Genomic DNA, 24,166 nt, shown 5'->3' on the forward strand with positions numbered 1-24,166 from the left:
GTACTACGTGCGCTTCCTTTTGCACACCCAGGTCTGGATGACTCCACGGGTGGGACCCCCCTCACTCCTGCAGCGCGGATATCGGCCCTCAACATCGTGGGAGACCTGCTTCGGAAAGTAGGGGTAAGACCACCACCTCCCTGGGGTTTGGTGTGGCTCCTTGCCTGTGTTTCAGGTTATCGGAGAGGGGTGACCTTACCAGTTCCTTTCCCCTTTAGCAGAGACTCCCTGCGTTTTAGGCAAAACTCTGGTTCTGTTAGTGTCCCTGAGTATCATTTGAGCTTCTGTGAGCATTGTTATTGATGAACACCCAGAGCCCTGACTCTGTCATCTCTTTGCCTGGGCATATCTTTCCCTGGTCATTTTTCGTTGGAATTTGGGAAATTGGGTTGGTGTCTATGATTTTTCTTTTTTCTTAATTTGAAAAAAACTGAGAAACATTTAAAAATTGCCTCTTTTTAAATTTCTTAGGGAGTTAAAGACAAAAATCTCGAAAGGCTAGGGCAAAAAAACTTGACTTTATAGGTTTTATATTCATTATAGGGAAAGATTCTTCTGTGCTTAAGAAATAACATAGGTGGGGCGCCTGGATGGCTCAGTCGTTAAGCATCTGCCTTCGGCTCAGGTCATGATCCCAGGGTCCTGGGATCGAGTCCTGCATCGGGCTCCCTGCTCGGTGGGGAGTCTGCTTCTCCCTCTCCCCCTGCTTGTGTTCCCTCTCTAGCTCTCTCTCTGTGTCAAATAAATAAATAAAATCTTAAAAAAAAAAAGAAATAACATAGGTATTTTTTGTGGTTGTTTCTTTTATTTTTAAAAATCATGGTCTGGAAGATCACATAATTTAAATCCTGCCAGAATGTATATAGTCAAAACTGCAACCTCAAAGAAGGTTGCAACTCATTTCTCATGTTTTTCCTTTCACCTTTTGGTTGTCTGGTTTTCTGTTCTGTAAACACATTTCTCTCTCTGTCTCTCTTTTTTTTTAAAGATTTATTTATTCATTTGAGAGAGAGCACAGGTGGGAGGGGCAGAGGGAGAGGGAGAGAATCTGAATCAGACTCTGCACTGAGTGGAGCCTGACGCGGGGCTTGATTCCCACAACCCTGAGATCACGACCTGAGCTGAAACCAAGAGTCGGATGCTTAACCGACTGCACCACCCAGGCGCCCCAACACATTTCTCTGGTAATGTTTTGTACAGTCAGAGTCTGGGGAAGTGTGCAGTGGTCTCAGTGCCCTCTTGGTTTTCATGGGGTCCTTTTCCAGCAAGGCACAGTGCTTCCACACAAGCCACTCTGAGCATGTTTATTGAGGTAAACAAAAGAGCGAATCATTCCAAAAGTGGATTTCCTATTTCCCATAGACAGAACTGGATAATAGGCAGGGTTAGTGATTTTCCCAGGAAGCCCCGAAATGTCTTAGGCCAGTGGCTCTAAAAGTTGGACGTACGTTGGATTCCTTCAGGGCCCCACTTTGGAATTCCAGCGTCCAACACAATTTGAGAACCCCTGTTTTTGGTTATTGTCTGTGCGCAGGCTCTGGGTGAGAGGTGAGTTCTTGTCTTTAACTTGGAGGATGAAAACGTGTTTCTCTGCAGGCACTGGAGTCCAAGCTGGCGTCCTGCCGGAACTTCGTGTATGATCAGTCCCCAAACCGAACGAGTGGCCCAGCCTCGGGGCGGGGGAGCAAACACAGAGATGGTGGTGAGAGACAGCCAAGCAGCTCTGGCGTGCCTCTGGGTGACAAAGGGTCAGTACCTTGAGCTGTCCACTCCAGGGGGGAGCCCATAGCCATTTGGAAAAGTTGTGGGGTTATGTCTGTTAACCTTACCCTCCACCCCCTTGAGACAGGGTTAGGTGGTGTCTTCTGGTTAAGGGCAAATGGCCAGGAAGAGGCTCATTTTCATTATTTGATTCTGGCAGCCCCAGCTCCTGGTCATGCTGTGAGCATGTCCTGTATGAAACCCTTGTTTGGGACTTGGGCTTCAAACACTGCTCTCCTTCCCCCAGAGGAGGATTTTTTTCCTGAAGGGAAAAAAAAATCTTTAGAAACTCAGGAAACAGGCACTACATTCCAGCCAGACTAGATTCCCAAAGCCAGTCACCTGATGAGAAAACACAGATCTGACCTCTGACAGCTTTGGGTGTTTTCTTACCTGAGAAGAATCGGGGCAGCTTCTAGATTCATTGATTTTCTAAGTCGTGCCACCATCTTCCTGGCCCCCAAGCCACGTCACCGTGGTAGACCCATGGCAGACCGATGGTAGGACATGAAGACTCGTTTTCCATGGCTTGCACACAACTTCCAACCCTGTCGAAGAGGATGTTTTTAGCGGGTCTTCTGTGACCGGGCTTTTCATGTGGCCTTGGGAACGTGCGAGCTAGTTGGCCAGTGTTTTTTTTCTTCATTTCATTTCATGATACTCAGGGAGACACTGCTCCTGACTCTTGATATTCACTCTTAGAACTTTGTGGGCCCCGATGCTAGCCAGTCTGTCATAGCTGTCATGTCCACCTAATTTGGTTTGCTCTGTCTGAAGGTTGGGAAAACGCCTGGAATTTGGGAAGCCGCCTTCAAATATTTCCGCACCGTCGCTGCCGTCAGCCCAGGGTGTAGTCAAGATGTTGCTTTAGGAAATCCACGGAAGCTGAAGCCCCGGTTTGTCTGTGCAGGAGTCCTACCTTTCTTCCCCTCTTTAAACTAGGTTTTTGTGTTTTTAAGTTAGTTTGAGAAATAGCAAACAGTCACATTAGCCAATGAGGGCATCACCTGTGGCCCCTGGTAGTTGTCCTGGGGAAATGTTGTGTCATGATCCCCATCCTGCTTGCTGGTGTGGAAAGGGACAAACGGGACCCTCTGGAAAGGTCTCGAAGGTATGGACGCCGAGGCTACCCCATCATTGTGAGCTGACCTGAGTCCTGAATGGTTTTGAGACGTGTTTTTAATGTCGGGAGATGCCTTAAAAGTGGGATGTGAGCCCACCTCAGACTCAGGCCGTCTTCCAGAACAAAATCTCCCAAGGCTCTGTGGCACAGGGAGGGTCTGTGTAATGAAATCATGTCTAGGAGAGAGGAGTGGAATAGGCACATGCCTTTTTAAAAAGAAACTCTGGTGTTGCGTACCTCTGGGACTTTTTAATCTGGCTCTCACTGAGGCATTGAGAGCTGTGCTTGTGTTTCAGAGGAGATCTCGTGTGGACCAGGTCAGTGGAAAGTCTGTGTCCTCTTTAGATCAATCCTGATGGTTAGTCTTCCTCAAACTTCTGCCCTGGCCTGAGGGTAACCTCCGCTTCAGGACCCTGACAGTCTTTAGGGTCATGGCCTTGGGAATGCAACCCCTAAGAGTAGGACATCATTCAAAGCCTTGATAAAATAATCGGGGTGACCTCCAAATAAGATTAAACCATAGGATTGTTGTTGGAAGCTTCCTTGTCAAAGAAGAAACAAACACGGGATTTCCACGCGGATGTTATATGTACTCAACCCTGCTTGGTGTGAGCTGCCGTCTCACGCTTTTGGAGGCAAGTAAAAAGAACACATGAATTCAGGAGCATGCATGCAGCTTAACGACCTTTTGTTACTAAGTTATTTTTCCAAAAGAATAGCAAAAATATCCTTGAGTTGAAGATAGAACTTTAGAAGTGCTACTGAAATTCAACAGAGAATTGATCTCTGGTGCCCGGCTCCTTACCCTGGGAACATTCTAACCTGTATCGGTGAAAGACGTACTTTTATTTTTTTAAAAGAACAATAAAATCAAGAGAAACTAATTTTCACCTAGCTTGTCGTGGTGGTCAGTAAATGCCGCTTCGTTTGTGCTTTTATGTTCACTCGTATGGTGGCGAAGAACTTGTTTTTTAACCAAGTAACTAAATATGAACAAAAAACCCTACTTTAAAAAAATTCCCTTCAAGTTAGCTTCTTAGAAGTAAGTGTAATTGGGGTATGTTTGTGTATTGCTCAGGGTATATTCGCATTTGGTCACTGGCTGAGTTTTTCAGTTTGCCTTATTTCTTCTCTTCTCAAATCTCTTGGACCCCACGGAGTCGGTGTGTGGAATTGTTTGTGTCGAACAGAACTTTTGCAAGGGATCTCTGTCTGGAACACTCAAGCTGAGGAAGGAAAGGACCTACGGCCTGGTGTTGTATGGCCCCCGCAGTAGGAATGGTTTTTATGTTTTTAAAGGTTATTTAAAAAAAAATTAGGGGCGCCTGGGTGGCTCAGTCGTTAAGCGTCTGCCTTCAGCTCAGGTCATGATCCCAGGGTTCTGGGATCGAGCCCCGCATTGGGCTCCCTGCTCAGGGGGAGACTGCTTCTCCCTCTCCCACTCCCCCTGCTTGTGTTCCCTCTCTCGCTGTCTTTCTCTCTCTGTCAAATAAATTAAAAAAAAAAAATCTTAAAAAAATTTAAAAAGGAAAGATAACCATGTGACAGAGACCATACGGAGCCTGAAATATTGACTCTCTGGCCTTCACAGAAAGTTGGTTGGCCCCTGCTGGATGAAGGTCTTGTGTTTTAACTTTAAAATGCAAGGATGTCTTGTATTCTTCCCAGTATGTATGTATGGGTTTGAATTGATAAGGACGTTCTTTTTGGTCACGTTCCTACTTCTTGGGCCTGGAGCCTCCCACCTCTGGTTGGAGAAGTCCCCTCAACACAGACTCCTGTGACATCTCTGCTTGCCTTTTTTTTTTTTTTGCCAGTTGTGGGATCTCGGACAATTGATTTCACCTCTCTAGGCCTCAGTTTCCCCGTTTATGAAGGAAGAATAAGCTGATTTCACAGGGTCACCATACGGCTTCAATGAGAACGCCCCTCCCCCATTCTTTCACTCTCGAAAACGACAGAAGCGCTGAGTGCATGCCAGTGATTTATAACCTTTTATTCGTGAGGGTGTCCTTAAGTACAATCGGGGTGCATATAAAACAGTGTAACATTCCTGCTCTTACCCGCTGGAGCAGTCTCCTTTTTAATTCCTGTGACTACCGAAGGCACTTGGTCTCCGTGAACTGTGTGCGTCTGAGGTGTGGTAACCAGGAGGGGAAAGAACTCAAACAGGGGCCCACTCGACACATTGGAAGGGTATGGGAATGACTTGGGAGGGGGAGGCGGCGGCACCCACTTTGGTGACTTCCTCCCCCCGTCATGTAAACTCAGTTGCCAGTGATCAGTTACGGTGGTTATATCTTTCCTAAAACCTCACAATTTCGGCACAATTCACCGATAGGGGCAGCGGGTGGGGTCTGTGTCGCCTGTTGGGTTTTCCTCGTTTGGTACATCACTCAAAAGTTCCACTGATGCCCCGGACTCAGGGCGGTGGTGTTTATAGTCATCGTGAGGGGTGTCTGTGACGTTTGGAATTTGAAGATGGATTTTGATGGTGCTAAGCAGAGTCCACTGGGTTTGGTTTTGTTCCGTTTGTAGCAAGTCGTTCATTCACTGGCTTTGGTTCCGTTGAAATCCGCGTCGCGAGCGTCCACTTCTTCGTCAGAGCCGTCCGCATTTTCAATGACCCGACGTCCTCCAGACCTTCTAGCCGGAACAAAAGAGGTCTCGTTTCCTCGCCTGTGGGATTTAAGAGAATACGTGTTTCTTTCTTTCTTTCTTTTTTTTTTTTTAAAGATTTTATTTATTTATTTATTTGATACAGAGAGAATGAGAGACAGAGAGCATGAGAGGGAGGAGGGTCAGAGGGAGAAGCAGACTCCCTGCCGAACAGGGAGCCCGATGCGGGACTCGATCCCGGGACTCCAGGATCATGACCTGAGCCGAAGGCAGTCGCTTAACCAACTGAGCCACCCAGGCGCCCGAGAATACGTGTTTCTTGAGTACCAAAATCTCCCTCGAGAAGGGAGGAGATTTTTCAAGGGGCAAAAAATAAATGCAGACAAACTCAAATGAGAGACAAGTATTCAGGTTGAAGTCAAGCCTTGACCAGTCTCAAAGTTCGGTAGCATTTCATCAGCTGGCATGGGGGAAAAGTAGATTTTTCAAAGCAAGGCCATCTGCTTAAAAAAAAAAAAATCGGGCTTGGTCATCCGATGACCCACAGGATTCTGGTCTGTTGGGGTTTTTCATTTAGAAAAGGGAAAAACAAGTTCCCATGGGTTTATTCCAAACCCAGGGGACTCTGCTTAGCACGTTCCCATGGGTTTATTCATACCCTCTGGGGCCGGTATAAAGGGGAACATGTTCTCATGCTGTACCTCCTTGCCTTCAGGAGGTAAAAAGGGGGGGGTGGTTTAGGTTTTCAGTTGTAAGGAGGTGGAAATGAGCATCAAAGGCAGCCTCGAGGGAGAGAGGTCACTGCATGGATGCCAGAAGTGTGCTCTTGGTTCAGGCAACGCAGGGCCCCCTGCTTGTGTGGAGCAGAATTCTTGGCATGAGTTCTCACAGGGCGGAGGTCTTGTCTGATTTTTGCTCACCATGCAGGCACCATGCATGGCCTATAATAAATATTCAATGAATATTTGTTAGAAAAGTGAGATAGACCTGTTAATCCGAGGTGTATTTTAGCTCTAGCTGATAGGACACCCTCTCTGTCCTTAACAGCTCCCATCTCTGGAGTGCCAGATGCCCTGAGTTACTGCCAGAGCCTGCCCAGGTCACCTGAAGTGAGGCTTTGCTTAGAAGGGCAGGCAGGCAGGCAGAAGGAGAAGTCCGATCCACCTGCATTCAACCTCCTCTGCTTGGAAGACATGGTTGCCATCTTTTCTGCGACCACAGCAAATAATCTTGTTGGGCTCTGGCCATCCGGCCCTGTTTGACCTGAATCGGAGGACCTGTCTTAACTCATTTTAGGATGCTTGAGAGGAGTGCAGACTCTTTGTAACGAAAATGGCCCACTTCACCACACAAAGGCTGGACAGAAAAGCCACGAGGGAGAGAGCCCATTCCAGTTATCCATACTTTAGTCAAAAGGGGCAACTCAGAGAGGTAAGATTGGAGGCAAAGCAAGGCCCAGAGTGTCCTGACCACTGAGAAGGGGAGTCCCAACCTGAGCCTTTTGGGGTCTGAGGGTGGGAGAAACATGGCTGGGAAAACCTGCCCAGTTTCAGAGAATGGTACTTCTGGGGGCGCAGTGATCAGGAACGAATACTTCAGGTTGTAGCCACTCCCAGCTGAAGACTCTGGCCAGCCTCACTCACATCAGAGGGAAGCCTGGAGGTGCCCAGTGCCCTTAGAACTAACTCACTTTCCATCACTCTCTGTCTTCTAGAAGTGACCTTAAAAAGTCTTGAGCACTGTGCTTTCCAAGAACCCGGGTCCCAGAGAAGGGTCTCTGAGGACAGGACAGAAAAAGTAGCGGCTGCTGCTCGCATGAGTCTCCTCCTGCATCTCCCCTCCCTGTTCCAACTTGATGGGACAGCCTGGGGCTGCAGACTGTCTCCCCTACCATTCCAGGCTCCAAGCACTCTTTACCTCTTGGAACAGTCTGTGCAAGTGAGAAGAGTTAAAGTGAGAAATGATCTGAGAGGTAAATCACACCCTGGGTCACTGTAAGCCTTCCCCCTCCCTCCACCTGCTTAGCCGCCAGTCCTGTGAGCCTGTCTCCCAGTTCAGGTGCCCTTCTTGAAGGAACTGTTTTCAAATTCAAGGCAGAGATTGGCACTGGCTACATCTGTCACATGAAGTAAGGGAACACCCCCCCCCCCCCCCCCCGGTAAAGATTTTCTTAAAGGTTCTGATCCTGGAGCATTTGGCTTCTAGTCATGGACTCTCAGAACTTCTGCAAGGCCCTGAGGGCACACCATGAATCAGCACAAGACTATGAGCACTTGCTTTGCAAGGACTCAGTTTCCCATCAACTAGTGGGTCCGACGTTCCAGTCTGAGCTGGCAGGAGCCAGAAGCTCTGTCTTAGAGGCTGAAAGCTCTTCCTAAAGCTCCTGCCAATACCTCAATCAGCTTTAAGTACTTGCATAGTGGCAGCAAAGCTGAGATTCTCCAAAAGAGCAGAAGGGGGACACCAGCCAGGGCTGGCTTGGCCTCTCGAGGAAGATGAGAGGGAAACCCAGCCCCAGTGCCTAACTTCACATGTGCTAAAGCTGTTAGACTCCTAGACAAGTCGAGGCCTCTTAACGCTTTCTCGGGAAGGGCCCTGTGTTCTTCCTCCAGTCTTGGGTGTCCACTCCCCACTCTGAGTATGTGCCCCCAAGACCTCTGGAAAAGGCTCTGCCAGGACCCTGCTTGGCTCCAAGGTGGCTGACGTGCGCCCTCGTGTGCTGGAAATGCAGCTAGCAGCCCGGCCTTGCTTCAGCCCCACGCAGCCTCAGCAACTGTACAACGCGCGGTGAGAGCTCATTTCTTTCGCAGACGTGTTTGTGAAAGCCCAGCTGCGGGGGGGATCCGGTTGCTGGGCTGTGGTTACCATGAACCTGTGCCCTCTGAACTCTGATTTGTGAGCCAGACCAGCCAGCTTGAAGCCGTTCTCCGGGAATGGACCCAGACTGTGGAGCTGTCCTACCTGCTCAGGGTGGGGTCTTAACCAGACCAGGGAGGACAGCGCGGCCAAGTGTCCTAACAGTGTGGGAGATGCCCTCTTAGGCAGGTAAGAACAATCCAGGTGACACACACAGCCTCTGAACACCGGTCAGCACGCGGTGACAAGGACACAGTGCCATGTCACACTGCCAAAGCAGAAGTAGGGAAGGAACATGGGTCAAGAGATGAAGTCTTCTTAGGTTGATCTTGGCTGTGATGAAAGAGTTTTGAACTAAGATCTCCACACCTTCAGATTTTGCAGCAATCTCACAGAAATTTGGGGGGGGGGGGGGGCCCAAAACGGGAGGCCACCGGGGATAGGGCGGGTGGGATGGCAGAAGAGAAGTGTGGAAACCGAGCGCAACACACATGAGCTGCGAAGCTGAAGGCATGATACCTGGTGAGTCATTGCGGAGTTTCCTGGGGGAGGGGGCCTCTGAAACAGAGAGAGAGAGTCCCTGGTGGTTACCATCCGCAAACGAGAGGGAGTCCGTTTCAGTGCGTGTTTAATCGTTAAAGGCATTCGCTTCAATTAAATCATTAAAGGCACTTAGAAGGCAACCTGGCAGTGAAGCACCTGCCAGCAAGAGCTCTTAGAGAGGCTGGTACACATAAGTCATTGTTTCCTTTGATAAGCTCGTGTCAGAACTGGAGGTGTGGCAAAGGCTGGGCACGGTGGTCAGGCTTTAACAGGAGCTCTTGTTGAGATTTGTCAGGTCGGTAGGACTATGAAACTTGCTTTGCAACTCCTTGTCCTCCGAGAGCCGGCTAGGCTTGCCAACCTCATGCAAAGCTCTAGCACCTGACTTTAGGTTTTGCACACGTACGAGACTCAGGAGTGTGAGACGTACTGCTCGGTCTTCACCCCGCCTTAGTGGATGCTCATACTAGGACTGTAAGAAACGGAATGTTCAATACTGGCCTGGTCAGCCTAAGAAGGGCCGTTTGTCTGGGGCAGAACCCCCAGGGGATGTTCAGCATATGCCAAAAGAATCGTTGGTCCTGAGAAAAGGGAGCAGTGACAGCTCAGGGTGACAGAGCCAGCGTGGCTGACTGCTGCCCCACCACTCAGCCCAGCGCCGAGGAGGGGCAGGGACCAGTCATCAGTGGGGGCAGATTCCAGGGGCCCGCGTGGTGAGAACAGCTCTCTTGCTGACATCACCCTGGGGGTTGTTCCTAAGCCCCTGCTGGACCCGAGGGCTTACGTCTGGCCTCCATCCCAACAGTGGGGTTTCCCTCCAGAAGCCCTCTACCCTGTACTAGCCCTTCTCTTCCCCATTCTGAAAAGGGTTTGGGCTTTCCCCTCGTCGCATGCAGTGGTTCTCAGAGTCTGGAGTTGATACGGCAGGTGGTTTCAGATGGTTCCTGGGCTTGCCATGGGATAACTCAGTTGCACAGTGACAAAGGTATTCCCTTTCCAACTCTTTTTAAATACATCTGATTATGTCAGAGACGGTCTTTTTGGTGCTAATGTCTTCTGTCTCTCCCTTGTTAACGGAGAAGTAGGCCTTCTGGTCATAGTCCTCAATTCGTAGCCACGGTGGCTACAATTCATTATTGTCTTGTTTTCACTATTTTAATTTCGTGGTGACCTGTTAATGCTGGTGATGCTGGTTTAACAATACAGGGGTGGTAGGATTTATTTGCAAATGGATGTGCGTGTGATTAGAACAGTTAATTTCAAAGACCACGTGAAGTCAGCAATGGTACAGGTGGTAAGAGGCTAAGGCAGAAGGGCCAAGGTGATAGGACAATGAGGTTGGGGAAACATCATCTCTGATTCAGTGACTGAAGGCTTGTGCCCAGCACTATCCCAGACACTGGGGATGAATAAGCAGATAAAACCTCTGTGCTCGTGGGGCCCAAGTGAAGGCTGCAAATGACGTAAGTAAAATAAATAGGTTACATGGTGATAGGTGGGCAAGGAGGAGGAGAACAGCAAGGAATGAAGTTGGAAGTTGTAGACAGGGGAATGTGGATGAGTCAGTGCCTGAAGGAAGGGAAGGAGGGATCCTGCTATGCGGAGAGCTGGGGGAGGAGCATTCCAGGCAGAAGGAACCACCAGTGCAAAGGCCCCGAGGCAGCGTGTGTACAGGTGGAGGGCTCATTTAGGAGGCAGTGGATGGAGATCATTAGGGCCTAGTGGAACCAACCATCGTAAAGACGGAGCTTTCAGTCTGAATGAGGTGAAGCCATTGGATAGTTTCAAGCAAAGGGGGGGATCATGACTCACCTCCATTTCAACAGGATTCCTCTGGCTACTGTGTTGAAAACAGACTATAAAGGCACAGCATGAACACAGGCCCATGAGGAGGTTGTAAAAGTTATCTAGATGTTAGGAGAGGGTGGCTTGGACCAGAATGACAAGAAATGATTGGATTCTGGATATATGGTATTTTTAAGGAAAGTTGACCAGATTCTCTGACAGATTGGATGCGAGGTATAAGGGAGAGGGAAAAATATGACCCCAGGTTTGTGGCCTGGGTTAATGATGGCTTTATCAGTTGCTGGGCTAGAGAAATCTATGCAGGAAGCTGGTTTGGGGGTGAAGGGGTTCAGTCAGGGCTCAAGGTGTGAGGGTCTGGGGTTCCAGGAAGAAGTCTGGGCTGGAGATAGAAACGAGGAAGTCACTCACTGTGAGTAGAATTCAAAAGCCACCAGCCTGGGCGCCTGGGTGGCTCAGTTGGTTAAGCAACTGCCTTCGGCTCAGGTCATGATCCTGGAGTCCCGGGATCGAGTCCCGCATCGGGCCCCCTGCTCAGCAGGGAGTCTGCTTCTCCCTCTCCCGCTCACCCCTCTTGTGCTCTCTCTCTCTCACTCTCTTTCAAATAAATAAATAAAATCTTAAAAAAAAAAAAAAAGCCACCAGCCTGGTTGAAATCACCCAGGGAGTGAGCAGAGATGGAGATGAAGAGAGACCAAGATGGCAGGGCAGGCCAATGGCAAGCCAGCGAGGAGATGCACCAGCAGAGGAGGTGAGGAAAGACAGCCAGAAAAGCAGGAAGCAAACCAGCTGTGGGGAGTGTCCGGGAAGCCCAGCCAAGGAAGGGCATGCTGCAGCTGAGTCGCGTGAGGCCTGAGGACTGACCATTAGGGTTTTGTGGTAAAGGGTAGGAGGGGAGTGGGGCTGAGAGGTTTTCTCAGCTCATGGAATGACTCTGTTGAGGGAAAACATTGCAAAGGAGTGAAGGGTAAGAATTTCTGGAACAATGTCCTTGAGTGAACAAGAGAGGTACGTCTACCAGAGGTGTTGGCCTGAGTTGGTGTTGGAGGGTCCAGCCCAGAATGGAGGACAGAGAAGAACACATCTGTCGGGAGGTGGGTCGATGGGGGAAACGGGGGCTTGTAAGGATGCGCAGGGGGGAGAAAGCCTGGGGCGAAAGTGAAAAGCAATGTCCAAGAGAGAGGGAGGATGAGGGGAGCCTGAGGTCCAGGAAGCACTGAGTGGGGTCTGCTCCACATGGCCCTAGAGAACACCCAGCAGGAAAGGGCAGTGCCCGTGTTTGCTTTTCTCAAACCATTCTGAGCAGCTGAAGGTAGAAAGTGTGCTTTCATTTGGGTTGTGTGTGTTTTTTTTTAAAGATTTTATTTATTTATTTGATAGCGAGAGAGGGAACACAAGCAGGGGGAGTGGGAGAGGGAGAAGCAGGCCTCCCGCTGAGCAGGGAGCCCGATGCGGGGCTCGATCCCAGGACTCTGGGATCATGACCCGAGCCAAAGGCAGACGCTCAACGACTGAGCCACCCAGGCGCCCCTTGGGTTGTGTTTTTAACAAACTTAAAAAAGGTGGCAGGCAGAAGACTCGATGCTTGATGGGCAAGGTCAAGCTAATACTGACGCCCATGGAGGGATTGTGGAGGAGAGGAGGTCAAGGACAGGGGATGCTGGATCACCCCCCTGGAGGGCTGTGGGCACGTGTGCCAGGAGGCTCGGGGCCCCAGCCTTCAGGGAACCAGTGGGGATGGGAAGGAGCCCTGAGGAGCAGGGGGCATTGCCTACTCACCTTCAGGCCCAGAGGTGCAGGGATGTGGGGGAGAACTCAGCCCCAGTTAGGGCAGAGGTTCTCGACCATGAGCGACTGCACCCCCAGGGGCATTGGGCGATGTCTGGAGACATTTTGGGTTGGGACAATCCAGTGGGGAGAGCCTGGGGATGCTGCCCAACATCCTACAGTACACAGGCCTGCTCGTGTGATCAAGAATGATCCAGCCCCAAACAAATAGCAATGGTGATGAGAGACCCGGAGGTAGACCAAGGAGCCGAAGAGAGTCCAGAAAAGAGGTTCAGGAGAGAAGGGACTTGTACTGATTCAGGGGACAGGGATTGGCCTCTTCCTCCTCACCTGAGGTTGGGATGGGAAGGGGAGCAGCCATTACAGAACCGCAGGGAGGATCCACGGGTTTGGCCTGGCACACACTGGTGCCTGCAGAAGTGCGGACGAGCAGGGGGAACCCGTGGAAAGGAGCGGGGCGTTGGGAAAGGGCGTCCTTTGCAGCGATAAAGAAACTCACTGTGGGCACATCAGGCCTGCCCGGAGCCCGGCCCGCGAGCCTTACCTGAGCTTGCTCTTGAGCACGTTCACCTCGCGGCCCATGGCCTCGTTGCTCTCCGTGGCCTCATCCAGCTCCCGCTGCAGCTTCCTGCGGTTGGCATTGATGCGCTGGGACTCCTCCTCCGCCTCCTCCAGCTGCCGCTTGAGTTGCTTGACCTTTGCGTTCCCTTTCTCTGCCTGTCAGGGAGACGCCCGAGGGTTAGAGGAGGGTCGCCGACCCCTTAGTAGGGTCCGCGGTGGGCCGGGAGGGGCCCGAGGAGCTGGCTTACCTGCTCCTTGTACTGCTCTGCCATCTTGCGCTCGTCCTCCACCTGCAGAAGGACCTCCTTCAGCTTCTTGTCCTTCTGCTTCAGCGACTTGGCGGCCGCCTGCTTCTCTCTGCATAGACGGAGGGAGAGGGGATGGCTTCCCTTGCCATTGGCGCACAGACCCGACCCGCACCGTGCCCACCGTGAGCGCTTTTCCGGAGCCCCACGTTGGGGCTCCTCCCCCAAATCAGGTAGAAGAACAGGGTTCGGCCGTAAAAGGGAATGTAGTTCTGACGCCCGCTCCATCATGGGTGAACGCTGAAGACCTGCTCAGCGGAGGAGGCCAGTCACAAAAGGGCCCGAAGTATGTGATTCCATTTATATGAAATGTCCAGAATAGACCACAGAAATGGAAAGTCAGTCACTGGTTGCTGCAGGCTGGGGGAGACCGAGGGCGAAGGAGTACAGGGTGTCTTACTAACGGGACGAGAACGTTCCCTGGTTGACTGTGGAGAGGGTGCCCCTCTCTGCAAATACACTGTAAGCCATTGAGCCGAACACTTTAAACGGCTGACTTCTATCGTATGGATGTTATCAGTAAAGCCACTACCAGAATAAAAAGAATGGGTCAGAATCCTTGCGGTCTGCCAGTGACCACGGTGCTGTGACCTTCCTTTCTCATTAAAATGAGAAGGGGCCCTTCCCACACTTGCTTGGGCTGCATAGGCTGCTGATTGGGACTTTCTGTGTAGCCCTTAACACGACGTCCTGCAAACACAGGCCAGGAAAAGCCAGCGTGCCCCCAGGGAGGCTGGCTGACCTCACGGAGCAGGCCTGCTAGTTAGTGCTAGTGTTAAGGGCCTTCTCCGGGCCCAGCCCACCCTGCCCCGGCGTTCACACACCCATCTCCTGGTACAACTGCAGCCCGGGTACCACGGGGCTTATTTCCCAGCCAGAACTGATACCCGGAGAGCCTAAGGGCCCCCCCACCCCTCACTGGCACGCGCGCTGTCTTTGCAGCCCGGGCCCCACGTACCTGGCCTCCTGCTCGACCTGCTCCTCCAGCTGTGCAATCTTGGCCTCCAGGGCCGCGACGGTGGACTTGAACTTGGACTTGACTGCCCCCTCCATCTCCTGCAGCTTGCTCCGCAGCTCCTTGTTCTGCCGCTCGAGCTGCTGCCTTGCGCTCTCATTCTTCTGGGCTGCGCTGCGTTCCGTGGCCAGTTCGTTGTTGAGCTGCTCGGCCTGTGGAGGACGGTGAAGGCCATGAGGTGGAGGGCACGGAAGCCCAGCGTGGTCCACGGAGATGATGAACGTCTCCTGCTGCCCCCCAATCCCTACCAGCCTTTGGCTTCGGCGTGGGTCCCTGGAGCTGGAGCCCCCAAGAGCCCTCCCTGGCTCCTGCAGCCACCAGCTCCTTCCTGGGCACAGCTCAAGGGGCAGCGTCCCAGTGCTACCCGGGCTCCCCGTTTCTAGGTCACGTGGTGGGTCCTGAGCCCCCATCCTGGAGCTGGCACTCAGTAATGGCACTGAGTGCTCACGAGGGTAAGGCTGGGGGCTGGGGACAGAGCAAGAAGTACCCCGAGGCCCTTCCTCCAGGCACACGGCATCTGCTGGAGGGAGCCAGACCTAGGCTGGCCACCAGCAGAGACACCGCAGGCTGGCAAGGTGCTGCAGGACCCTGAGAGGTGGGACTGGGTGCAGGGAGCAGGCGTGCTGGCCCCTCGCCCCCGTCTCCCCCCCCCCGCCCCCCACCGCACCCCAGGCCCGGCCCATGGCAGCCTGCAGTGCATGTCGCTGGGCCAGGGTGGGCTTCTTACAGGGGAAGCCCAGCGCTGGTGCTGCTCCGGCGCCCTGCCCCGCTCTGGCCCCCACCTGCTGCGTGGCCTTCCGCACGCGGTCACTCATGGCCTCCATGTTGCCTTGCTCTTCCTCCAGCTCTTCCTCCAGCTGCGCAATCCGCGCCTCCAGGCGGCGCTTCTCGTCCTGAAGTGTGTTCCTAAGGGAAATGCAGCTACATCTGGGGCTCCAGCCTCCCCCTGGCTTATAAGAGTCCCTCTCCTTGGAGGAGCGATGCCCAGGAGGAAACTGAGGCTCAGAGAGGCTGAGAGACTTGTCCACAGTCACACAGCTGGGAAAAAGGGGGCCAGGACTCCTATCCAGTAGGTATCAGCAGAGCCGGGGCCTGGCACCAAGATCAGCCCTCCCCTCTCTGGTGTCCCCAACCGCCCCAGCCCCAGCCCCACCATGCTGCTCATTCAGAATGAACAAACCTGGCCACACACTCAAATGGGGTGTGAAGACCCCTGTGACAAGCTCAGCTGGACACTGTCCTTTTCAGCAGTAAAACGGGGGTCTGGGAGGTTCTCCCATGAGCTGCCTCTCCCTCATCATCTGAGTCTAGGACCCCCTCCTCCCTATGTGGCTCCATACCTTCCTGAGACACTGCTGGCCAGCTCCTCGGCCAGTTCCTCCTTCTCCAAATCGGCCTGTTTGCGAGCCCTCTCAGCCGCGGCTAGATCCTGGACGGTGGGGGGTAGGGAGGAAGGAAACCTGTTATCTTCCATGGAAGGGCTGAACCCCAGCAGTTTCTACAGCCACCCTTGAAAGTGGCTATGCCTTCTCTGAGCTCAGGGGAAGCCCTGCATCTATACTGGAGGAGAAAAATCCTGTCTTTCCCTGCCTTTACTCTGGGGGTCCGCCTATGTGGAATGCTGGATGAGCGAAAGAAATCACTGGCGTGCTGAGGGTGCCTACCAAGAGACCCCCGTCTGAGGCTCTGAGAGAGAAAGCGTTACCTCCTGGAGCTGCATGAGATCCGCTTCTAAACTCTTCGCTTTCTTCTCATTCTCTTTGGCGGTGGCAAAGATCTCATCTCTGGAGGCACGGGCGTCTTCCAGCTCCCTCTGGAAGTCCTTCATCTGAGCCTGCATGAGTCAACAGGAAGGACAAGCTAAGATGTCCTTACTCACCCAAGTTCTGCCCAAATTATCGTTGCGTGCCAACCCCTAGGATTTTCCACGATTAACCACAGAGACGTCCCCATCGTATGAGCATAGCCCACCACCTCACATAGGGCCAGGTTGCTATTGAGGGGCACCGTTCTGGATGGGGTCAGCAGACCTAAAAAATGGCCATGCGGTCGGAGGGCCACGGCCAAATGCCTGGTATCCGTGCCTCACCCAGGGCAGGAAACAGCCCCCAAATGCCGAACTGTGGCAGGGAAAACAGCAGCTAGTAGGCACCAGTGACAGGCATGCATCCTGCTGCTGCTGACGTCCCCGGCCTCGGGGAAGCCATGGCCTCCCTCCACCTGCGCCCTGCATCTGAGCCATCACCCACCTGCAGTTTCCGAAGCTGCTTGATGGCTTCTTCCCTGCCTTTGATGGCCGAGTCAGCCTGCAGCTCCAGGTCTTTGAGGTCCCCTTCCAGCTTCTTCTTGGCCGCGGCTGCCAGGGCACGTTGCTTTCTCTCATCTTCCAGTTCTGTCTCATATTCGTGAAGCTGAGCGAGGAGGGGAGATGTGCGCTGCTGGGCTGACCCGTCCCTTGGAGGCCCTCCCCCCCCACCCGGCCTCAGCCAGCATTCAGCCAGCTCCCAGGTGTGCACAGCCCCCTGCCAGGTGGGTCTGCTCATCCCCAGGTTGCAGGGGAGAAAACCAAGTCTCCATCGGGCCAGGAGGTGGTGGTGGGAGGAAGGAAACTGGCCACCCCACCTCCCACCCCAGCCCCCCTTCTCCCTGACTTGCCCGGATTACCTGCCTCTGGAGCTGCCTCCTTTTCTCTTCATTCTGCTCATCGCGGGCCTGGAGGTCCCGCTCAAACTGGCCTTTGAGGGCCTGCATGTTGACCTCGAGCCGCAGCTTGGCATCTTCCGTAGCCTGCAGCTCGTCCTCCAGCTCCTCTAGCTGGGTCTTCATCTCCTCCATCTGGGTTTCCAGGGCCCGCTTGGACTTCTCCAGTTCATGGACCTTTCACGTGAGAGTTGACTTCATGTAGATGGGCAGGCAACCCACAATGATAGGAAGCTCATTCAGGTCAGAGAGAGGGCCTTTTGCCCCCCCACTCCCCCCCCAGGATACATGGCCATGGAGTCAAGACCAGAGCCTTCCTCTGGGAGACCTGGACTCAGACCCCAACCCCAACTGCTGTTCCCAGCCAGTGTGTGGGTGACAGAGGGACTGCCTTCAGTCCCGATTATGGTTTCACATCAAAGAGGCACGGAGCCAGCCCCCCCGTCCCCTGCCCAGCCCGCCCCAGGGACTGATAAATAGCGGGAGGGTGGGCTGGTGACATGTGAGTGAGCAAAGACAACGGAGAGCGACTTACGTTCTTGCCCACGTCATCCTTAGAGCTAACCAGATCCTCCATCTCGGCCTTGAGCATTTTGTTGGTCCTCTCAAGTTCCTCTTTGGCTTCCAGAGCCTCCTCGAGGGCTCGCGCCAGGGACAAGGCCTTGGTTTCCTTTTCCCTGGCTTCTGCCTCGGCTCTGTCCCTTTCATCCGCGTATTTGGAAGAGATGCTTTTCTCCTCGGCCAACAACTACGACACAACAGAAGCCCCGGAAGTGACCCCTCCACATACCCGAAGCTCAGCTTCATTTCATTGCAAATAAGGGCGAGAAGCCTGTGTCCTGCTAAATGTACTCAGGGGCAGGTGTAACCAGTCAAGATATCTATGGCAAGAGTTAATAATAAGCATCTTCTGACTTCTAGGTCGACCTTCCGCACAACCAGCATCTGCTGAGTCTTTGTGCTTTGAAATCACTTATGCCGCCCATGTTGGTTAGAACACACTGCTACTGAGGTCCAAGTGACATTTAGTCCTGCCGGGGGCCAATAATTCTTTTTGTTTTTTTCATGGCCATTCGTCTCTGGCTCTCAAAAGTGCCCTAGGAGCCAGAGTTAGGGACATTAATCTCATCTGCAGAGAGAGCCAAACCCAGACTTCTAGAAGTCAGCAAAGACAGGTAAGTAATAGGAGCCCCCAGATAGCAGAGTCAACACAAAAACCCTACACCAAACGTGACAGGAAAATAAAAGACGTGACCTCAGGCCTTGAAACCGATAATGGGACAGCAGAGTGGAAACAGGGAAGACAGGTCAACTGCACAGAGACAAAAAAAGGGAAGGGCCGGCATGTCATCTAGAAGCCTGGTGCTCTGAGCCCGCACACCTCTGGCTCCGACCCAGTACAATCCCCAAATTGATTTTTAGGATAACCCCAAGTCACTTGCAAACCAAATGATGTTTGCTAACTCTGAGTAACAAAGTAAAAGTCGGTATTTGGGGGTCTGGGCCACACAAGTAGATGCATTTATCAGAACTCAAGAGAGTGTACACTTAAAAATTTGTGCATTTCGGGGCGCCTGGGTGGCTCAGTTGGTTAAGCGACTGCCTTCGGCTCAGGTCCTGATCCTGGAGTCCCGGGATCGAGTCCCTCATCGGGCTCCCTGCTCGGCAGGGAGTCTGCTTCTCCCTCTGACCCTCCTCCCTCTCATGCTCTCTGTCTCTCATTCTCTCTGTCTCAAATAAATAAATAAAATCTTAAAAAAAAAAATTGTGCATTTCTGTGTAGGTAAATTTTTATCTCACAAGAAGCAAAATCATATTTGAAATAGGAACTCTAGTTAATACAAAGAGTGTTGAGGTATGGAGGGGGAGGTCTGTAATTTGCTTTGAAAGGCATCCAAAAGATAAGTTACCACTGACATGTACAGTTCATCCTTATAAATAAACACGTAATAAAGTGAGTTTGGTAAAATGTTCACGATCGAATCCAGGTGGTGGGCATACAGGTGTTCACTGTTTCATGCTTTCAGCATTGCTGGGTGCTTGAAATTGTGCATAATGAAATGTTAGGGGAAAGTGGTTATCTAAAGGGTAGAAACATTAAATTACTTGGAATATTCAGGAGGCACTCCATAAATACTTGTTGAGTGAATAAAATGAATCTCCTTATCGGGGCTAGAAACTAAGGCATCAGTGGGGTCACAGGTGAGCCTCTTGGTGGGGGTACCTGAAAGTCCCGTCCGGGTGGGGCCGCTCTCCTCACTCTGACCTAGAAAGCCCTCGTGTTTCAGGGTCACCCGAGGCAAGCTAGCCTTCCATCGCGGCCAGCAAAGCAGGGGATGGAATGCAGATACACCGCAGCCCCACCTGTCCCGGCCCGTATCCGCGCACAGAGCGGACCACCCTCCAGCCCCTACCTGATCGAACTTTCTCTGCTTCTTTTCCAGGTTGGACACGAGTTGCCGCTGGTTGTCCAAATCGACGACCAGGTCGTCCAGCTCCTGCTGAAGCCTGTTCTTGGTCTTTTCCAGTTTGTCATAAGCTGCTGCCTTCTCTTCGTACTGCTGGGTGAGGCCTTCGATTTCCTTCTGGAACTTCTTCTTGCCCTCTTCCAAGGCTTCCACGGTGCTGGCAAAGTCCTGCAACTTCTTCTTCGAATCGGAGAGCTAAAATGGCAGTGTCCGGGGTCCCGTAAGAGGAGGGCCATTGGCCGATTCCCGTCCCTGACCCCACCCTGGGAAGAGGCCACCTTCTCTGCGTTGCAGAAATTCAACCGCAGGGGGAGCCAGTGAGCCAAGCAAAATGGCTCCAGCACACACCACCACGGCCCAATCGAGCTCCTGACCTCCCCGCAAGGCTCAGTCCTGGAAAAGCAAGGACACACAGCGCGCACCTGGATGTTCAGAGTTGAGATGTGACGCTCCAGGTTCTGCTTGGCTTCCATCTCCTCGTCCAGCTGGTCCTGTAGGCTGTTCCTCTCATCCTCCAGCTGGCGCACCTTGGTGGACACATTGAGCTTCTGCCGGGTTTCTTCTTGAAGCAGCTCCTATGGAAGGACACGTGGAAGTCCCGGGGACCCATGCCCGGGAAGTTCATACCCCGGGCCCCTCTGGATGATGTGGCCGAATACCCACCTGGGTGTCCTGGAGCTGGGACCCAAGGGACGCCACGTCCTTGGCCAATTTTATGGCCTTCCCCTCCGCCTCGTTGAGCATCCCCGTGACACTCTCCACTTCATTCTGAGGATGCCAAGAGACTGTGGTTAGAACCTCCAGAACGGGATCCCTGTTAAGGAGGAGAAGCCCGCTCTACTCACACGATAGGTCGCGTGGTATCTGCCGATTGAGAAATACCCACGAGCTATGGGGCCTGATCACGGTAGCTCCATGGCTGCCAAGGGGAGTGAATCGCCTGCAAGTTGGGATGCCTGGTTCTAAGAACCTCTTAGAGCCCCAAACTGTATTGACTGGGTCCTAATCCCACTCAGTGGACCCTAGATCCTGGATCCTTGCCAAGGTTGGCAAAAAATGAAACCGGTTTGAGTCTAGACATAGAGCTGCTCTGGACTCGCCTGCTCCCTAAAGTTGGAGAAGAGGATACAGATGGCACCTCCACTTCCAAGGGCCCTTTTTCCACCACCCTCTTCCTCACCCCTACTCTTGGCCTTTTCATGGGTCCTTATGGCCAAAACCAGAGATGCAGGAGCAGGTCCTTTTGGAGATATCATCCCACTGTCCGTTCTCTTCCCACTTACAATGAGGATATAAATGATTTTGACTCTGCTCCTCTAGGACATTGCTTATGTTATGAGAGCAGAACCCCTGCTCTCCCCTGCATGTGGGGGAAAAAAATCATATTTAATGCTTCCCCTGCTCCCTTGCCCCAGGCTATAAGCACATTAAATATTTATCGAAGGTCTGCCTGTATCGCATGAATGGAAGTCAGGCCAAACGTCTAGTCAAAGCTAAATAAGACCAAAGACAAACAGACTTTGTCATTGCTCAGCTTAAAACCTATCAATGGCTTCTTGTCACTCAAAGACAAATGTACATATAATGGGACCTCGAAGGCCCTGTGTCACTCGGCCATGACCTACCTCTCTAGTCTCACGTTACACCACATTTCCCCTTCCAGCTCAGCATTCTAGCTCAACCTCTGTGACCTCTTCTAATTTCCCACCTACCCCTGGGCCCTTGCACATGCTGCTCCCTCTGCGTCCTAGCCTTCTACTTATCTCAGACTATACCTCCTTCTTAGGGAAGCCTTTCCCAACTCCTCCTCCTACAGGCCAGGCCCCTTGTTACTTACACTTACTGCATCATTTTACATTCATTCATGGGATTAGAAACGCCTTTCCCTCCACTGGGTCAGAGTTCTATTGGGGCAGGCGCCATGTCTTTCTAGCCGCTGTATCTCAGCATTAAACATGGTGCCCGGCCTACAGCAAATACTCAAATGTTTGCTGAATGAGCAGATGAAGGTTTCTACAGATCGAATGGAAGAGAGAGCCCATCTCCTCTCCTTGAGGAGTGGAACAAGAGGAAACCAGCTTGCTTTGCAGCAAGAGAGACTTCAGTTAGCTGGGAAAAGCTTCATTCCCCTGCAGAGCTGGGACCAAGGGATGCCTGCGGTGCCGCTGACTCACCTGCAGCTTGTGGACCTTGTCGTTGAGCTCGGCCCGGGCCCGCTCCCCATCGATGCACTTGGACTGCAGTTCCTGCAGCTGCACCTCCAGCTTCTTCTTCTTGTGCTCTACCTCCTGCTTGGCCTGGTTCAGGACCCGCAGCTCACCGGCCAGGTCGGCGTTCTCCTTCTCCAGCGTCTGCTTGTTCTTGTCTAGATTGGCCTTGGCCTGGCCAGGTACACAGAGGGGAGGGAAGGCATTAGAGCTTGGGCCAGGAACGCATTTTAAGATCGGAACCTCTATCCCTTGGGGCATCTTCCTCTTTCCCTTTCCCTCTGCCAGTCAGGAGGGTTCTAAGGATCTGTGCTTGTCGCCTCAGGGGAGGGACGCAGTGAGGTGAGGGACACGTGGTCACTGTAAGACTTTCTGTATTCTGTTTTTCTAAAGCTCAAAGGTTGCAAACGGGCATTCCATGAGCTACATCCAACTTATTGTCATGTCCTGGTTGACCTAGTCTTAGTTGCCAACATTTTAATAAAGAAATGTCACGTAAATCTGGATTCCAGGGGCGCCTGGGTGGCTCAGTCTGTTCAGCGTCTGCCTTCGGCTCAGGTCAAGATCCCAAGGTCCTGGGATCGAGCCCCACATCGGGCTCCCTTTTCAGTGGGCAGCCAGCTTCTCCCTCTGCCTCTGCCTTTCTCTGTCTCTCATGAGTAAATAAATAAAATCTTAAAATAACATTTAAAAAAAATTTGGATTCCAGCTTCTTCATAAAAAAATTCTAATGTTCTCTATCATGATAGGTGGTGGTTATACAAATGCATATATCTGTCAAAATTCATTGAACTTTACAGTTACAGGGTTTTACTTCATATACCTCAGGAATTCTGACATTTAAAAAATAAGACAAACATCATACTCAGTGGGGAGAAACGGAGAGCTTTTCCCCTAAGGTCAGGAACAAGATAAGCATGTCCACGCTCATCACTTTTATTCAACATAGTACCGCAAGGGGAAATGTACATTGTAGTTACGATTAGCAAAATCTTATTTGTCCAACATGCACAAAGAATTGAGACAATGTCAAAAGTTAGTATTCAGATCCCACTTGACAAGAGGACATGAACAAGTGTCCTTTTATTCATCTGGAGGGGGTGGGGGGGTTCAGTCTTGCACCGCACTTTGCAGAGTGGTCCTAAGACCACCTATATAAGGGCGGAAGATGGGGGCAGGGGATCTGCTTGTTAACAAGGCCACAGAGGAAATGAATTCGTGTTTGTAAAGCAATGGAGCAGATCTGGCTCATAGTCTGTGCGACATAAGGGGCTGGTGCCTTTATCTCCAAGTGCAGGAAATTTTGAGATTCTGATAGAAGCGGCGGTGACCCAGCTCACAGGAAGGTGCTTAGTAAACCACCTCCTGAAGAATATTCGCCTGGGCTGGTGACAGAAACAAATGCAAACTCCAACAAGTTTTAGGTAATGCTACCCCCACTTAGTCTAGCTTGGGGGGATATCCAGAAAGTGCCGGGATGGAGAAGAGGATACAGATGGCACCTCCACTTCCAAGGGCCCATTCCCTGCCAGGATGCCGGGAAGCCATATTCACTGAAGGTGAGGGATAGAATTCAGATCTTGAGGGAAACAATCCAGATGTTGCAAGCTAAAAAGCTCCCCCTGGGAATGAAACACAGGGAAATTCTCCCAAGGGAGAGGAAGTTCCCCACAAAGCATTCAGAGGAGTGCTATTTCGCTGCCCCATGTCCCATACACCCCAAATAGCTAACCACGGCAGGGAAAAGAACGATTAGATCCAGTCATTCTCAAACTCTGCCAGAGAACTGTTTTCCTCCAATCTGCAGAGAAATTATATGATGTTCTCCATCTTAAGTTATCCTCACAGAAGTTTTGCTCAATAGTGACTTATCTCTGGGGGGCATTATAGACCCTGCCTGCCTGCCTGGGTTCAAATCACAGCTCTGTCAATCGCTGTATGACCTTGGGTGAGTACCCACCTCATAGGTGGTTGTGAGGATCAACTGACATATATACAGTGAGCGCTTAATAAATGCTCTCGCGACCACTGTCATTACAGTCTTGTAGGGCTATGTGTCTCAGCACAGACCCCGATCTGTAGTTATCGGAAGCTGTCGCCATATCGCTTTTGCGTGTGGTCACCAAAAAGATCAGGACGTACCCTCTTGAACTGCTCCAGCTGCTCGGTGAGTTCCTCCACCACCTGTGTGTGCTTCTGCCTCATCTCCTGGACCTGGGCCTCATGGGAGCGTGTCTCCTCGTCCAGGGCCTTCTTCAGCACCGTCACCTCCTGCTCCCTCTTGGCCCTGCGCACAAAGAACCCAGAGGGTGGCCGTTGGGTAGAGACAGGGCTTCACCTCAGACAGTGCTGTGCAAAGGAACGAGAAGCTCTCCCGGGACCCAGAGCTGAGGTCGCCATCAGGGCAGCCCCTCCCT

At 52.0% G+C, this 24,166-nt stretch overlaps 2 protein-coding genes across 7 annotated transcripts in view; one reads left to right on the top strand and one right to left on the bottom strand.

The window, feature by feature from the left end:
- Positions 1-19,613, top strand: part of NDE1 (nudE neurodevelopment protein 1) — a 45,349-nt gene extending 25,736 nt beyond the window's left edge. Inside the window, exons 7-10 of one of the 2 annotated variants that reach the window (XM_035022344.1) lie at positions 32-123; positions 1,597-1,748; positions 2,539-2,657; positions 19,519-19,613. In XM_035022344.1, the coding sequence (XP_034878235.1) occupies positions 32-123; positions 1,597-1,748; positions 2,539-2,632 (338 nt within the window). In that variant the 3' untranslated portion in view covers positions 2,633-2,657; positions 19,519-19,613. Of the gene's footprint in view, positions 1-31; positions 124-1,596; positions 1,749-2,538; positions 2,666-6,550; positions 6,989-19,518 lie in introns of those variants that run through there. The other variant, XM_035022343.1, reaches the window with a different exon arrangement.
- MYH11 (myosin heavy chain 11) overlaps positions 4,866-24,166 on the bottom strand; it is a 114,683-nt gene continuing 95,382 nt past the window's right edge. For 2 of the 5 annotated variants that reach the window (XM_035022339.1, XM_035022338.1), the window contains 15 exons: positions 23,892-24,036; positions 21,717-21,923; positions 20,206-20,310; positions 19,965-20,117; positions 19,489-19,737; positions 17,610-17,822; positions 17,039-17,251; positions 16,624-16,785; positions 16,080-16,208; positions 15,715-15,803; positions 15,157-15,280; positions 14,318-14,526; positions 13,303-13,411; positions 13,038-13,210; positions 5,431-5,563 (listed from right to left, as the gene is read on the bottom strand). In XM_035022339.1, coding sequence (XP_034878230.1) covers positions 5,431-5,563; positions 13,038-13,210; positions 13,303-13,411; positions 14,318-14,526; positions 15,157-15,280; positions 15,715-15,803; positions 16,080-16,208; positions 16,624-16,785; positions 17,039-17,251; positions 17,610-17,822; positions 19,489-19,737; positions 19,965-20,117; positions 20,206-20,310; positions 21,717-21,923; positions 23,892-24,036 — 2,413 coding nt within the window. Of the gene's footprint in view, positions 5,564-8,878; positions 8,918-13,037; positions 13,211-13,302; positions 13,412-14,317; positions 14,527-15,156; positions 15,281-15,714; positions 15,804-16,079; positions 16,209-16,623; positions 16,786-17,038; positions 17,252-17,609; positions 17,823-19,488; positions 19,738-19,964; positions 20,118-20,205; positions 20,311-21,716; positions 21,924-23,891; positions 24,037-24,166 lie in introns of those variants that run through there. The other 3 variants (XM_035022341.1, XM_035022337.1, XM_035022342.1) reach the window with 3 other exon arrangements.

This window comes from Mirounga leonina, unplaced genomic scaffold (assembly GCF_011800145.1).
Source record: "Mirounga leonina isolate KUSES-001 unplaced genomic scaffold, KU_Mleo_1.0 Mir_175, whole genome shotgun sequence".
In the NCBI taxonomy this organism is placed as follows: domain Eukaryota; kingdom Metazoa; phylum Chordata; class Mammalia; order Carnivora; family Phocidae; genus Mirounga; species Mirounga leonina.